The sequence below is a fragment of the Panthera tigris genome, chromosome D2 (assembly GCF_018350195.1).
Source record: "Panthera tigris isolate Pti1 chromosome D2, P.tigris_Pti1_mat1.1, whole genome shotgun sequence".
In the NCBI taxonomy this organism is placed as follows: Eukaryota; Metazoa; Chordata; class Mammalia; order Carnivora; family Felidae; genus Panthera; species Panthera tigris.
In genome coordinates, this window is record NC_056670.1 from 81486248 (window position 1) to 81501614 (window position 15367).

A 15367-nucleotide genomic window follows, 5' to 3' on the forward strand; every position below is an offset into this window, starting at 1 on the left:
TTTCCGTTCTTTATATCCACGGTAGGTTACTCATGCCCGGGCAGTGAGGGGCCGGGGTCTTTCCGGGAGGCCTCCTCCACAAATCACCAGGTTTCTGGTGTGCCTAGGATTCAGCGTCCTGCACGGACACCTTTATTTCCTGCTCCCACACACTGAAAACACTGCTCACAGCTTAGCATATTCCCTAAACGAGAAAAGGAGTGAAGGGGCCCACTGGCAGCACGTCTGCCCTGGGTCTTTGGATCGTCCTGTCCCTGCAGCACAGACGGTATCAGCAGCCCCTGGGGACTTGTTAGAAAAATGACGACTCTTGGGGGTCCTTCCCAGATCTTCTGAGTTAGAAATGTGGGGTGGGCCCCAGACATTCGGTTTTAACGAATCTTCCGGGTGCTTCTGGTGAAGATTCTTAGAGCTTCAGATCTAGGGAACAGAGGCAGTGAGGGAGGCTGCGGCTGGATGGGCCATGGCCACGCTCTCAGCCTGTCCTCACGGGGGACGGGGATCAGACCCTAACCCATCAGCAGGGCAGCATTCACGGTGGGTGCTTGCACCGGTGCTTGGAGATCCAAGGAAGAACCCCCTCTCCAGGGCCAGTCCAGTCTGTTCGTGGTCACTTGGCTCTTTACACATGCCTCTGTGCCTCTTCGACACCGAATCTACAGACTTCTTAAAAAAGAAAAAAAATGACCTTGTAAATCATGTGCGTATTTTTTCCTATTTAGAAAATTGATTCATGTTTCGATGAAACAGAAGAGATCACAGAGAAGAATAAGTGAGACTTAATTCTACTACCTAAAAATACCTAGAAGGATCTGGATTTGCACACATGCACATATATACACATACATAAGTACACATGTATTCCCCTAAAAAATTCAACACAGGTGGGGCTCCTGGGTGGCTCAGTTTGTTAAGCGTCCGACTCTTGATTTTGGCTCAAGTCATGATCTCATGGTTCATGAGATCGAGCCGTGTCGGGCTCCGTGCTTTCAGCTTGGGGTTCTCTCTCTCTCCTCTCTCTCTCTGCCCCTCCTCTGCGTGTTCTCTCTCTCTCTCTCTCTCTCTCTCAAAATAAATCAATAAACATTAGCAAAAAAAAAAAATGAACAGTTATATTCTTTATCTTACAGTCAGCTTCTGTGCGTAACATCTTGTTTTCTCATATCGTGCGATAGTCTTCTGCAACATACTTTTTTACAACCTCCACGGTGTTGTATCCTATGCTCCCCCGTCATTTACTGAGGTAGCAACCGTAGGTACTGACGTCGATTATGTGCTTTCTCCACACAGAAGAGGCTTTACACGAAGCCTTTCCATGCGTTGTTCGTTAATCTTGGGTTCTGTTATTCGCCCACTTTCATGCTAAGTAACTTGTCCATGATAACTTAGCTGGTCGGTGGCAGTACTTTGAGACCAACCTGGGGTTTTAATTACAAAGAACATGCCACTGTGCTATACCGAGGGGTAGTGGATTCTGTTCAGTTTTTATTATTATACAACACACTAGGACAAGTTTTTTGATAGGTTAATTGTAGTACCTTGTCCTTATTTAGGTCAGTAGGATAACCAGTGAAATGGATTTGCCAGGTTTTACATTTTCTCTCTTTTTTTTTCTGTTTCTTTTTTGCATTTTCTTAAAAGATTTTAAACAAATAGTATGCAGTTGTCCTCGAAGAGTCCAAGCAACCGTCTACCAAAGCATGTTGGTGTCTGTCTTCCCAAACTTTGCCAGTACTTGGAATTATTCCTTTACAGAACCTTGCTGATATGACTGGTGAACGGCATTTCTTTGTTACTGACAAGAACCCTCCTTCTAAGACTTCTTCATAGTTTTATTGACTATTTGTAAAACTAAATTAAAAAAAAAATGTTTATTTATTTTGAGAGCGAGCAAGAAAGCATGTGTATGCACAATTCAGGGAGGGGCGGAGAGAGAAGAGAGAGAGAATCTCAAGCAGGCTGTGCACTTTTAGCCCGCAGAGCCAGTGTGGGGCTCAATCCCGTGAACCGTGAGATCGTGACTTGAGCTGAAATCAAGAGTCAGATGCTTAACTGACTGAGCCACCCAGGTGCCCCTGTAAAAGTAAATTTTTAGAAGAATATCTCTAGTGAGATATAATACCTGTACTATAAAGTTCGCCAGGTTCAGAGTGTTTAATTAAATGGTGTTCAGTGTCTTTACAGAGTTGTGTGACCATCATCATAGTGCAATTTTAGAAGTTTGATCACCCCTGTAAGCTCCTTGGTGCTCATTAACAGTCGTTTTGTGTCCCCACCCCAGCCCTAGGCAACCATGAATCTCCTTTCTGTGTCTATAGGTTGGCCTTTTCCAGGCATTTTATATGGAGGAGATTATACAATATGTGGCCTTTTGTGTCTGGCTCCTTTTACTTGGTATAATGTTTTCAAGGTTTATCAATACTGTAGCATGGGTCAGAGTTTCATTCCTTGTTATGGATGACTTTTATGGCTATCTTATATGTTGTTTATCCCCTCAGCAGGTGATGGGCATCTGGGTTTTTCCCCTATTAGAGTATTAGGGATAGTGTTGCTATGATTCACGTACAAGGTTTTGTGTTGGATATATATATATATACATATATATGTATATATATATATATTCGTTTATCTTGGGTATATATCTGGGAGTAGAAATGCTGGATCATATGGTAACTGTGTTTAACATTTTCAGGAAATGCCAGGCAGTTTTTCAAAGTGGCTGTACTGATTTACATTCCCACCAGCATGATATGGGGGCTCCCATTTCTTCATATCCTGGCCAACACTTTTTGTTGTCTTTCCTTGGGATTCTAGCCATTTGAGTGGATATGAAGCGAAAAACAACATTTTAAAGCATCATTTTGTTGGATGAGATTTTGGCCCATATTGTAGAATGGGCATTATCCAATATTCTAGTAGAGCTTAATGACCATTTAATGACCCTGCATCTAGGTACTGTCTTGAACACAGTGGATCATTTTGCTGTGTATCCCTAAACTCTTTCACTTGTGTTTTTCATTATAGCAAAATGTTTACTGATTTCATCCTAAATGTTCCCATGGGTTTGCTGACCATTCAGAAGCTGTACTGCTTGATTGAAATCATTCACAGTGACCTCTTCACACAGCATGGTGAGTAGAAGCCGGAGAATCATTAAATTGTCACATTATTCATTGTCTGTAGACCTTGTCCCTTCTGAATTCTCTCCTCCATGCCAAAAGGAGTGGAGGTTGCAACCAATTAAAACAAGACAGGAAGATTTAGCCCGTACAAGAGAACGGTAATTGACATACAGCGTAGGTGATAGATCATTGAGAGATGAAGGGAAAACCTTGTAGTTTGTAATTTAGGTCTACACCAAAGCCCTAAGATAATCAGCATACATTGTAGCCTTTAAGACATGTGATCGTCTATCCTGGGGAGGCAATCACCTGCTTCCATTCAGATGATTGCAAAGAAAAATGTCAAGTTTTCTTTAAATTTAGAAATAATGGTTCTGTCTTCTCCTGAACTTTGCTTTCTTTGATAGGGTTTCTTTAAACCCTGCTCAAAGTAATAAGAATTTTAATGATTCCTCAACTCATTTATCCTGAGGAACACCTTATATTTCCTCATGTTATCTCCCTACCCTTTTTATTAATCATTTTCTTTCTATTTGGACAGATTGAATTAATATTTTACACTTGTCAAGCAGTTTTATTGAAGGCCTAAAACCTTTGCCTAATTCCGCAACCTTCCTCATTTATTGGAGGCAAATGTACAGACTGTTGAGTGACATTCTGACTGAGAGGCACGGATTTACACTATTCTATTTGTGTCCAGACGTTTGGCTGGTCCGTTTATTTTGTTGTCGTCATGTGTGGGGTTTCAGGGACGGTGCAGTCCTGGCCTGGGGTCTCCTCTTGAGCTATTGGCTGCACTGGAACTCAGTGCGTGTCCAGATTAGTCCTTCGTACCTTCTGGACTACTGGACCCTATGCTTTCCTGCTGGTTTTAACCTCATTTCTGGACTGAACTTTATAAAGGCACCGGAGTCTACATTTACAGTGAAGACTTATGTTGAGAGAAAATGTTCAGACTTCATTTGAGATCAAGTGTTCTTTGTGAAAGAAAACACCAAACCAACTAATGGGTGGGTTTCTGCAGCCTTCCACATGTCTCTCTGTGGGCCACACGCCCGTTTCTCACTTGGGCAAATGAAAATCAGGTCTGTCGCCCTTGTTTGGGATTCAAAGCACATGAATCTCCTTTATTTAGACACTCATCTCGACTGTCCATTCTTCAGGGTCTCATTGGAGGGCTGGGTCTTGAATTATTCACATCCTCCAGGTGTCTTCTAAAGCTTGGTGAAATATGGCCTTCAAGGAAGGCTTGAGGGTGGGGGTGATGGGTGGGGATGCCTGCTTTGTTTTCCTTCCACACTGACTACACTTTACACCCAGAAGTTTTCTATTTGGATCATATTAGGGAGGTTACTGATGTCCCTTCTCCTGACCATCCAGCCCGAAGACAGACAGACAGACAGACAGACACACACATACACACACACACACACACACACACACACACACACACTGCTGCCATCACCACCACCGAGGTAAACCAGTTCACTGAATTACCAATTAACGTTAGTAACAATCGTCAACAATTGATTGTACTTGACTTCTGTTGACTGTTGATACAGGGAAGACTTTCTTCCCTCTAATTCGTAATTTCTATCACAGAACTTTTTCTGCATATCCCTTGGCTCTCTTTGGATAAGGACCTGAAACATAAATGGTTCAATCAAAAACCTTTAAAATGGGAATTCTTTTAAGAATACATTTCAAGGGGGGCGCCTGGGTGGCTCAGTCAGTCGGTTAAGCGGCTGACTTCGGCTCAGGTCATGATCTCACAGTCCGTGAGTTTGAGCCCCGCGTCGGGCTCTGTGCTGACAGCTCAGAGCCTGGAGCCTGCTTCTGATTCTGTGTCTCCCTCTCTCTCTGACCCTCCCCCGTTCATGCTCTGTCTCTCTCTGTCTCAAAAATAAATAAACGTTAAAATTTTTTTTTTTTTAAAAAGAATACATTTCAAGGGAATGTTTTCTTCTATTGGAACTTAGCTAGTAGAAAGCTTGAAGGGGCTCTTCTTTATTTTTGGTAATTGTGTCAGCCTAGGTGTTTGGTAATTGTGTTTCTCTTCTTTACTGTGCCCTGTTTCTGTTTTCACTCTTGTTCCGTAAGTCTTTTATCACAGACTGCCTCAAGTCCTGTTTTGGAAGCCTTTGCAGCATGCAATTAATTATTAACCTAGAATCTTGTTAAGTACAAAGTTAGGAACTTAATTTTCGTAGCAGGTTGCACCCGACATAGAAAATGAGGTTGAGCGAAACGTGTGAATCTGGAATTGTCGTGCGCCACGTGAGCCACAGTTAAGCCGAAGCCTCGTGCCTTAGAAGTGGCTCCCCAGCTCCCCAGTCAGTAGACCTTGTTTAAGCCACCATTGGCAATCCAAACACCCTCCCTGATGCTCATGGGCTGTCCCCAAAGTGTTTCAGAATGTGTCGTCCAATGTGAAAAAGGCCCTTCTTGGGGGAGCCTGGGTGGCTTAGTCTGTTAAGCATCTGACTTCAGCTCAGGTCGTGATCTCACAGTCCATGATTTCAAGCCCCGCGTCAAGGCTCTGTGCTGACGGCTCAGAGCCTGGAGCCTTCTTCTCATTCTGTGTCTCCCTCTCTCTCTGCCCCTTCCCTGCTTGTTCTCTCTGTCTCTCTCTCTCTCAAAAAGGCATAAATAAACATTGACAAAAAAGAAAAAAAAAAGAGGGCTCGCTTACAGGCTTTGAGTGTTAAGAATCTTTCTGAAAAGATTCTTCGCCAAGATCACCTGGATTTTCCTCATCTGCGAGCTCCCAGCTTCTTCAGAGCAGACCTGTAGCCGCCTTACATCCTCGTCAGGAAAGACTTACGGGTGGAAGTCTTCCGGTTGGTCTGTTCTTACAAAGATGGCATTACTTTTGCAAGATACTGTGTGCCACGTTTGGCATAAACAGTTAAAGCCAAAGTATTTTTTGATGAGATAGGATGGCCCTGATTTTCCTGCTTTGTTCCGCTTCTTGTTAATTTGTAACAATGGTCTTTGTCTGTGTGGGCTTCCTGGTCCCAGTGGAACCGGCCAGACCAACTTCCCACGGGTCCAGAGTTCTAGAACTGGGTGTAACTAGAGTTAGCCGGACAGGTCCCTGGGTGTGCTAGCCCTTTGGAAACATTCTGTTGGGGATGTGGTCAGAGTGCACCGCTGTGTGGCTCCACCAGGTTTCCCGGTGGGGGCTCCACGGCGTGTGTTTGCTCACCAGCGTGTGTGTTGACTCCGTTGCTTTGCTCTGAAACACCGCTTTCCTCCTCCCCCCGATAGCACATACGTTCCATGGTTGTAAGAGTCCCCCTTCGTTGGGAGCGACCAGCTGATCCGCGTACAGCAAGGCCCGCAGTGAATACTGCCACTAGAATTGCTTCTCTGCACAGAGGCCTTCCTGGGCCACGCGTGGGTCCCGGGAGACGGAGGCTCACGGTGCCCCGTTGTTTCAGTCTTGCCTCCCCAGCTGCTGCTTCTCTGTCCTGTAAAGGACACGGAGACTGAGGACACACCCAGCTGAGTCTGCTAGACTCTAGCAGGAGATGTGTCTTTTGGCAAAGAGGGTTGTTTGGCCCCAGCCGGTGTGGACGCAGCAGCTGCCGTCACGGCCACTGCGCACTCCCAGGTGCCCCGGCTGCAGGGCTCCTGCTGTTTCTGCAGCTACCACCCTGGTGGAAGGAAATGGGAGGTCTTCACAGAGCTGGCCCTCCCACCGCCCGTTTCCCGTTGCTTCGTGGCTCGTTGGCAGAATCCGGGACATAGTCTGCATTACAGTCGTAAGAGTGGCTGTGGATTTGTTCTGACTTCTGTACGGGGGAGACACTGCTCACCATGTCGAGATCTCCCCCAAGTATAAGAAGGCTCTTCAGGAGCTGTAGTCCACACTACATGTGTCCACACCGATGGCCATGGCGGGGGTCTGCCACACGGTCGGCTGAGAAAGCCAGTGCTGCACCAGGCCCTCTGGAGACTCGACTCCTCCCAGCGCACGGCTGCACGTCAACACCATCGGCCTTTACTCTGAGTGCACGGCTCTCTCCTTTAACTTTGATTTGCAAAACCACGAATGATGGTTTGCATCATTTCTCCTACAAACGCTTTTACTTCCTCATTGATAACGAACTGTGGATTTCTGAAGGCCTGTCTGTGATGAGGGTGGGCGGTCTGCAAGAGGGCTCAGTGTGTGGGCTTTCTGATGAGACCGCTCGGGTTCAAATCCTGCCTCTCCTGCCTGCTAACTCAGGGACTTTCGAGAAGTCACGCGGCTTCAGCTTCCTCCCCTGCTTTGCTCTTGTTGCCTAAATCATACCCTCTGAAGATGAAAGTGTGCATGGTGCTGAGTTGACCTCTCACATTTAAGGCACAACCGACGTTAGCCGTGTCTCTCGTGTTTGTGGAGGGTTCAGTCGAAAAATGGCAGATGAGATCCTGCCCTCATGGGGGAGGGTAATCATCATGTCAAATATGAGCCAAGAGTCAGTAGAGCTGGACCAACAAAAAATCTAGAGGGACTACAGAGAGCTTGCTCTGAGAGGTGCTCCAACGCCCCTGCATGGAACCCCCCAGCCGCTCTCCTCCAGGCCTGCTTCTGCCACTCTCCACCGTGGGAAATCAGTGCCCATTTTTCTTCTTGGCTTTTTTGTTATCTGTGGTCTTTCCCTAGAGTGAGAGCTCCCCGAGCATGGCCTGCTTGTTCATGCTGTTACTGCCCAATCGCCGGCTCCTAGGACAGTGCCTGGCCCCTAGGACAGTGCCTGGCCCCGGGCGCACCTGCAGTGCGTATTTATTGCCTGAACAGAAACGGACATGAATATCCCAATCGTGCGCGTCTTTTCTCAGGGAGCAGCACAGAGAAGGAAGCATGACCAGCTGCATACATTTGCAATTCACTCGGTGTAGGGGGAGGAGAGGTTTTGTGTTTGCTCGGGGAAGCTGGCTGTCTCTGCTAGCCTTGGCTCTGCATGGATTGATCATGGAGCAGGAAGGAGTTGTCTTGAGGACGAGTAACATCGGGAGACATGGGAAAGGAAGACTCGTGAGTGACTGAAGATGTAGAGGGTCATCTGTGAGCAGTTTTGTAAAATGAAGATCATCTGTTTTGCTTCTGATTTAGCACTTCCTCGGTTCTGTGGAAATGGGAGGTGGGGGAAGGGACACCTCAACTCTGCTTCTGGATTCAAGATAGCTTTTTGTTCGCGTTATAGAAATGCTTAGTCCTGTAGAAGCACGGAGAGAAGAGGGTCACAAACGCCTGTGTGCACTCCTCACTGGGCTTCCAAAGGTCTCAAGTCCCGTTCAGTCTTGTTTTTGTCTCTGTGCTCCTCCCCCACATATTCTGAGGCAAATCCCGGCCACCATAGCATGTCATTAGGATGTCTTTTTCAAAAGCATGGTGGTATTCAGAGAGCAAATGACTTTGTTTCGGGAAAGGCAGGGTGTGCAGACGGGCTGGTTCCCGGGCCGGTGTCTCAACTCCACCTTGGATGTCCCCACTCCTGCTCCCGCGTGGAGGCGAAGGGCGTCGGACTCCTCAGCATGCTGTGCACGGGAGTCAATGAATGGGCAGTAATGGCTTCCAAGCGTTGTCTCGCGATGTGACTTGACTACTTGAAAGCTGGTTAAATAGATTATGTGCTTCACAAAAAGATGACTCTTGCATATAATCTGTGGTGTGGAGTGAGCAGATTTTCAAAGCAAGATACAAAGAGACGGAAAGGTCAGAGCTTCATAATTTGTGCATTTGTAGCTTTGTTCCCCTGTGATTACATTGTTGCCCACATATCTGACAAAAGCTGTGAAAATTAAAGCTTCAATCCTATTATAGAAATGAAAAGTTTCGATGTAATTAAATTAAAATAAACACTAAGACACCAAGGTTTGGGATTTCTGCTCACAAAAATGTTTTACATTAATGTTAAAGCAGTGAGGAAAAAAGGAATCAACCAGATAGCATTAACTTTCAAATTAGTCAAGAGCATTGGACGTATTTGCAAGGTGCCTTTGTGTTAAGGTGAGGGAGCTTCTGAATGCACGCCCTTACCCACATGGGTTCCTCTCCACCGTGGATCTGAGCCAGAGACCTTTGGGAAAGTTCATTCCAATTATCACCACATCATTTTCTTCATCTTTCAGGAGCTAGCCCTTCCATATTCCCATATTGAAAGCGACCAAACCAATGGAGAGATTTTCTTTAGAGTTTACTGTGAATTTACCATTGTGTCTTAAATTCGTTTTTAGAGGGTAGTGCAAGATTGGAAGAGTAAAGATTTAAAGATTTAGTGGAAAGATAATCCCCTTATGGTCTTGAGAGTAGTTTAATACTCTTGCTGGATTATGTTGTTTTGAGCTCTCTATTCACTGGCACCCCTCTGTTTGTTTTTCATTTTGGGGTTTGTTTTTTTCCCCCTGATGGTTGGAATCTGGTAGTGAGTAGGAATGGGAAACGTGCCAGTCCCTTATTTTCTGGCCATTCCCATGGCTGTTTCTTTCAATATAGTGAACAGGCTCCTTTTAGACAGTGTTCATCAGCCTCATAAAACTTCATTTGTGTTTCATTTTTGAACAATACAGCGCTTCTTCAAAATGTAGGCCTAAAGAACTTAAATTATCTTCCTCATTCTTATTTTCAAGGTGAATGATTCTTCCAGTTATCAAGCAGAGTGAAACTCTCCTTTTTAATAGTAGAAACATTAGTTACAGCAGCCCTTTGAAATCTGAGGGCAAAGGCTCAGATACCTGTTGGGACCAGCTATTAGGAAATATTGAAGTCAGATTTCTAGACTATTTTTGTTGTGATTAATCCCAGTTATAAAATTCATATTTCTTAAAACCACTCTATTAATCAATTTCTTTTGCCTTAAATTGTAGAAAGAATAGCTGTGTGTTTGATATAGATTTATAATAAAATATACCTTCTTAATGCTTTTGATCCATAAACAAAAAATCTCTTGAGCTTCTCCACGTGGAAAATGGAGAGATATTTCTCTTTATTGAAGGGATCTTAAACCCAGAGCTACTCTATAGTAGTTTTGTTAACTTGAGGGATATTGTACAGAAAGAAAAATTGGGGTTGCGGCTATCATGTACCATAGTCACATAACGTACCACGCATAGAGCAGTCCAGAATACTTAACTAGGTAGTTGTGCTGCCTGACTTCTAAGGAATGTTACTGGCTTTGAACCCCAAAGACTGGTTTTTGAAATAATAGTGGAATGTGAAATCATTTTCTCCTCTTCTGTTTTTGAGAATATTTTAATCTTTATCTGTAAAGATTTGTAAAGATCTGTAAAGATCTGTACAGATTTGTAAAGATCTGTACAGATTTGTAAAAATCTGTAAAGATTATACATTTTTCATATCTCATTCTATATATCACTGTGTATCATTCATTATATGAGCATTTGAAAAGACTGTTTGTTAAAACAGCACAACCTAGGAGGGTCAACTCAATTTCTTAATTATAATTTGCTGAACACCTACCATGTGCTCAGCACTGTTGGATAGCAAGTTTGATTCCTCTGAGAGGCTTCAGAGCCATCAGCTTAAAAATGTATAATTGGAAAAGAGTAATTCTCCTAATTTACAGATAAGGAAGGGCCCAGGAGTTAAACCACAAATCCTAATCTGTAAGCAAAGTCCCAGTCAGGGAGCTGTCCACCACTCTGGTGCTGATTAAGGGGTTGTCTTATTAAAAATCCATCACCCACTCAAACTATTTCACACCCACTATATGAGTAATACATTCTGAATACCGAATTTACTTCAGATGCCATATGGAACAAGACAAAACACAAATACATGAATAGATGAACACATAAATAAATGTAAACTACGCATAAACAAACAAGTAGAAATGCAGTACTGTGCTTGTGGAATTTTCATACTTTTTTCTTCTTTTTCGCGGTAGGGACTCTTATCTGTGATCAGATTGGTGGTGCCAACAGTTCCTCATGGTGTAGTTGGTCCAACCTTTATCACAGTTGATTCTCTGTCCTGCACCCACCCTCTGAGTGGGCTCCTTTCCCTGTTGTTTGACGTTGGGAACAAGGAGAGCAATCTTAGAAGAGGCTGCCTTGATTGTCCGATATCTAGTAATGCTCACAGAAGGCACCACGATGGCATGCCTCTGAGTCTCTGCAGTTCATGGTTCCTTCCAAGCCCTATGAGATTAGCTCTGTGCCTGTGTGATATGGTACCTACAGCAACTTGTCTGTAACAGTTGGAGGAGTCCAGGTCAGCCTGTCCACTCCCAGGTTTTCCTTTAAAACCCCATTTTATTTTTGTTGCATAAACCCTTCCCTGAGTACATAGACTATCCTTGAGGATGGAGTGGATCAGACCTTACGGTTCCGACACTATGACTGGTACTTCCAACGTAATCTTTTAACTTTTTCATCTACTTGTAAATGGGAATCATTTGTGATTTTTCTCTGTTGTTGGTTCTTTCATTCCTTCTGAAAAATTATTTATTACTGCAATACTAATGAATGTTTAACCCCTATTATTAAACTTCTCAAAACTGAGGGATCTAAAATATGTGCTGCCCTATTCCTTCTTCCAAAAAGATGACTTTCTTTCTTTCTTCCTTCCTTTCTTTCTTGCTTTCTTGCTTTCTTTTCTTTTCTTTCTCTTCTTTTCTTTTCTTTTCTTTTCTTTTCTTTTCTTTTCTTTTCTTTTCTCTTTTCCTTCCTTCCTTCTTTCCTTCCTTCCTTCCTTCCTTCCTTCCTATCTATCTATCTATCTGACAGAGTGACAAGAGAGCTTGCATGCATGCAATTGAACGGGGGTGGGGGGCAGAGGGAGAGAGAGACTCTTAAGCAGACTCCATGCCCAATGTGGAACCCAAAGCAGCTCAGTCTCATGACCATGAGATCGTGACCTGAGCCAAAATCAAGATTTGGGCACTTAGCTGACTGAACCACCCAGGCACCCTTATGACACATTTTTTATTATGTCTAGTGATTTCATCCAGAAGACATCTTTGATCAGCTTCTTTTCCCATTGCTGTACAGTCTCTATGCTGCCACGTCCTCCTTCCAATTTTCAATAAATTAAATTCTTTTAATTCCTATGTCATCCTCTCAGTTAAGATTCTGTGACATTGGGCAGAAAGTTCACATGCAGATTATCTTATTTCTGATAGTTCCAGCCCTCAGGTGAGTGGTGCTGAGGAGCTTCTGACCAAAACACTGACAAAGAAACTACAGCTCAAAAAGGAAAAGTGACATACTTAGAGTTACTCCGTGTGAATGGATTCTCCTCATACTACCGATGTTTATGGCTTGCTGCCTTAAAATGATGCTTGGAAAAACATAATCTGCACTTGACATGTAAAGATACCCGAGCCACACATGTTTATGTGCACGTGCACATGTATGGATCATTTATTCTAAGGAGCTCTATCTCCGGGATCGGACACCTAATTCTGGCTCGGCTGCTTAGTGGTGCAATCCCCGCATGTCCCTTTACTCTGGCTCCTGGCACCCCATCTGTCAATCTGGACATAAGTAGATGGCTCCCGTGATCCCTTCTGTTGATGGCTCCATTTTCTGCATTTCTGTTGTTTGAAGACTTATATGGAGGGAGAAAGTCATTTGAACCAATTGGATCATGAGGGTACAGAGTTCTTAGAGAGTTGGAAAATAAGATGAGTGCCTGTAACAAATGAGTAACCAGCATCCCCCATTTATATAGCTCCTACTGTTTAATTCTCATTAAAAGTGTTAATCTGGATCTCAGTTCTATGTAACAGGCTCAAGGTTATTAAATGCACTTTATGGATCATTTGTTTAATGTGACCAAACTAAAAATTAAGCAGCACATTACTCAGTGTTCATAAAACGAATGTTTGAAATGGACAAATTCATTTTCGAATTTGCATCTTGCCTTAATGTAGAGCTGTAATGGGGTTATAGACGGATATTCTACTTGGACATTTATAAGCTGATGATGCCTTTTGAATACCTTTTATAAAGATTAATATTTCTTACTTTGTGCCCATTACCAGAGCATTAATCATCATGGCTTCAGCCTGCACAGCTGAGGACGAACAGATGTCGAATTATTGCTGTCTGTAATCATAGTGGATCACACTGGGAGAGGCGGGTGGAGCAGGGTGGCTGGGGCCTCTGATCCCCACAGCTGATTTGTGTGAAGTCTGGGTCCACCGGGCTTGCCTGCCCCTTCCTGGCAGTCTGCGCTGGGCTGACTGCGTTCCCCTCTTACGGTGGGGAAGATCAGGGGAGCCGTGCCAGCTAGTTCTGGCCTCCCTGTGGGTCGTATCTCTGCCTCGACTCAGCCTAACAGGCAGTGGCAACCCTGCGGTCACATACACGTGAAGGCAGATCTGATAGGAGAAATCTGCTGTGGCCTCGATTCTCCTTCCGTTGACGAACACCAGTTCATTAAGATGAGAAATCACACAGGAGGTCTTTAACATCTGCCTCCTAGCATGCTCTGAGACCCTGCTGTCCAACACAGATAGAATGTGAGCCACATATGCAATTTATAACTTTCTAGAGGCCACATTAAAAAAAAAAGTACAACACAGTTGCTGAAATTAATTTTAATGATTTATCTAAAATACCATCGGAACATGACTTCAATCTAAATATTACTAATGACATAGTTTTTCATTCCTTTTTTCCACACTGGGTCTCTGAAATCCAGTGTGGTTTTTGACGCCTACAGCCCATCTCAATTTGGATGCTAGATTTTCATCACGGATCCTTAATCTGCATTTTTCACATTTAATAAAATTCACCACTGAGAAGTGAATTCACACACCCAGCTTGTTCCAGGTGTTCCATACCATTGTTTCCAATAAGCAAGTGTCATTTTTTTCATTTACATCTAAATTACTTAAAAATTAACTGAAATGGAAAATTCCATCTCTCAGTGCTACCAGCTGTATTTCAAGTGGTCACCAGCTCCCCTCTTGGATAGGGCAGCTCGAAGGCGTTAGTCTTTGTGTACTTTTTGTTGAAAAGACTGACTTTGTATGATGATTTTATTTCTAGCACCTGTATTGGTAGCTGTCATTTATTAAATGTTCCTATTTGCCAAATGCACACATTATACCATATGATTCTCACCATGAACCTCACAGGTAAACAGTCCCATTTTGCAGATAAGAAAAATTAAGGCTTAGAGAGTTTTTTTTTTTTTATTTTTAAAATGTTTACTTAGTTTTGAGAGTGTGAGAGAGAGGCAGATAGAGAGGGAGACACAGAATCTAAAGTAGGCTCCAGGCTCTGAGCTGTCAGCACAGGGCTCGAACCTGCGAGCTGTGAGATCATGAGCTGAGCCGAGGTCAGATGCTTAACTGACTGAGCCACCCAAGCACTCCAAGGCTTAGAGAGTGTTAAGTAACTTGCCCAAGACCCAAAGCAGAGAGTGAGCAGGGTGGATTTTATTATTTCTTGATGTGTGTGGGGAAACTGGACCTTGAAGAGAGTCCGGTGTCCCAAAATGAAGAGTGACCCTGGTCCCTAAGCTTTTAGTCAAATATTTATTGTAGCTGTTTTCCAAGTGATTAGTTGTGGGTAGTTTATTTAAAATGTGTTTTCTGTTAAAAATACAAGAGTTTATTTGTTTGTGGGGGGTTTGCCAGTTTTCCAGGCCATCTGCCTTGGACCTAATTGGACTGTTGGCATGAATCATGGGACAGAAATGGCACTTAGTTCAGGGGGAAGGGTATTCAGGACACTAAGTTGGGACATTCAGAATATGACAGGAGATCCCTGTTTCTCAGCTGCCAGAGACTGCATCTGATGCTTTAAAATTGTTCATTGAAAGCATGAGTGTGTGTGGGTGTGTGTGCATATAGTGTGTGGGTGGGCGTGTATGGTGTGTGTGTGGGTGTGTGTAGTGAGTGTGGTGCAAGTGCGTATATTGTGAGGTGTGTGTGAGCGTGTGTGTGCTGTACTGTCCTCTGTGCTCTTGAGTTTTGGACTTGACGTCAGGGTAGAAGCTGAGAGGCGTGGGTGTTAGGTAGGGCGTGCGCCCACCGCTTCTGGAAGAGACCCAACAGTTGACCGAAATGTGGACCAAGAGGTCCCCTCTTGGGGACTGTCTCCCTCTGGAAGACGAGTGTTGGGAGGCTAGTGTGGGTGTGCTTTGGTGGGGGGGGGTGTCACACTGGGAGGGGACTGGCTTCTCACTGCACACCTGTCCTCGGATACTGTGTGCCTATAGTTGCACGTGGCCCCCACCGGCTCTCGCACATGTGCTCTCACACGCACATGTGCTCTCA

The 15367-nt window shown here is 44.1% G+C and overlaps 1 protein-coding gene across 3 annotated transcripts in view; it reads left to right on the forward strand.

Moving 5' to 3' along the window:
• DOCK1 (dedicator of cytokinesis 1) overlaps positions 1-15367 on the forward strand; it is a 524611-nt gene that overhangs the window by 187200 nt on the left and 322044 nt on the right. For all 3 annotated transcript variants that reach the window (XM_042961087.1, XM_042961088.1, XM_042961089.1), the window contains exon 25: positions 3025-3131. In XM_042961087.1, coding sequence (XP_042817021.1) covers positions 3025-3131 — 107 coding nt within the window. The remainder of the gene's footprint in view (positions 1-3024; positions 3132-15367) is intronic.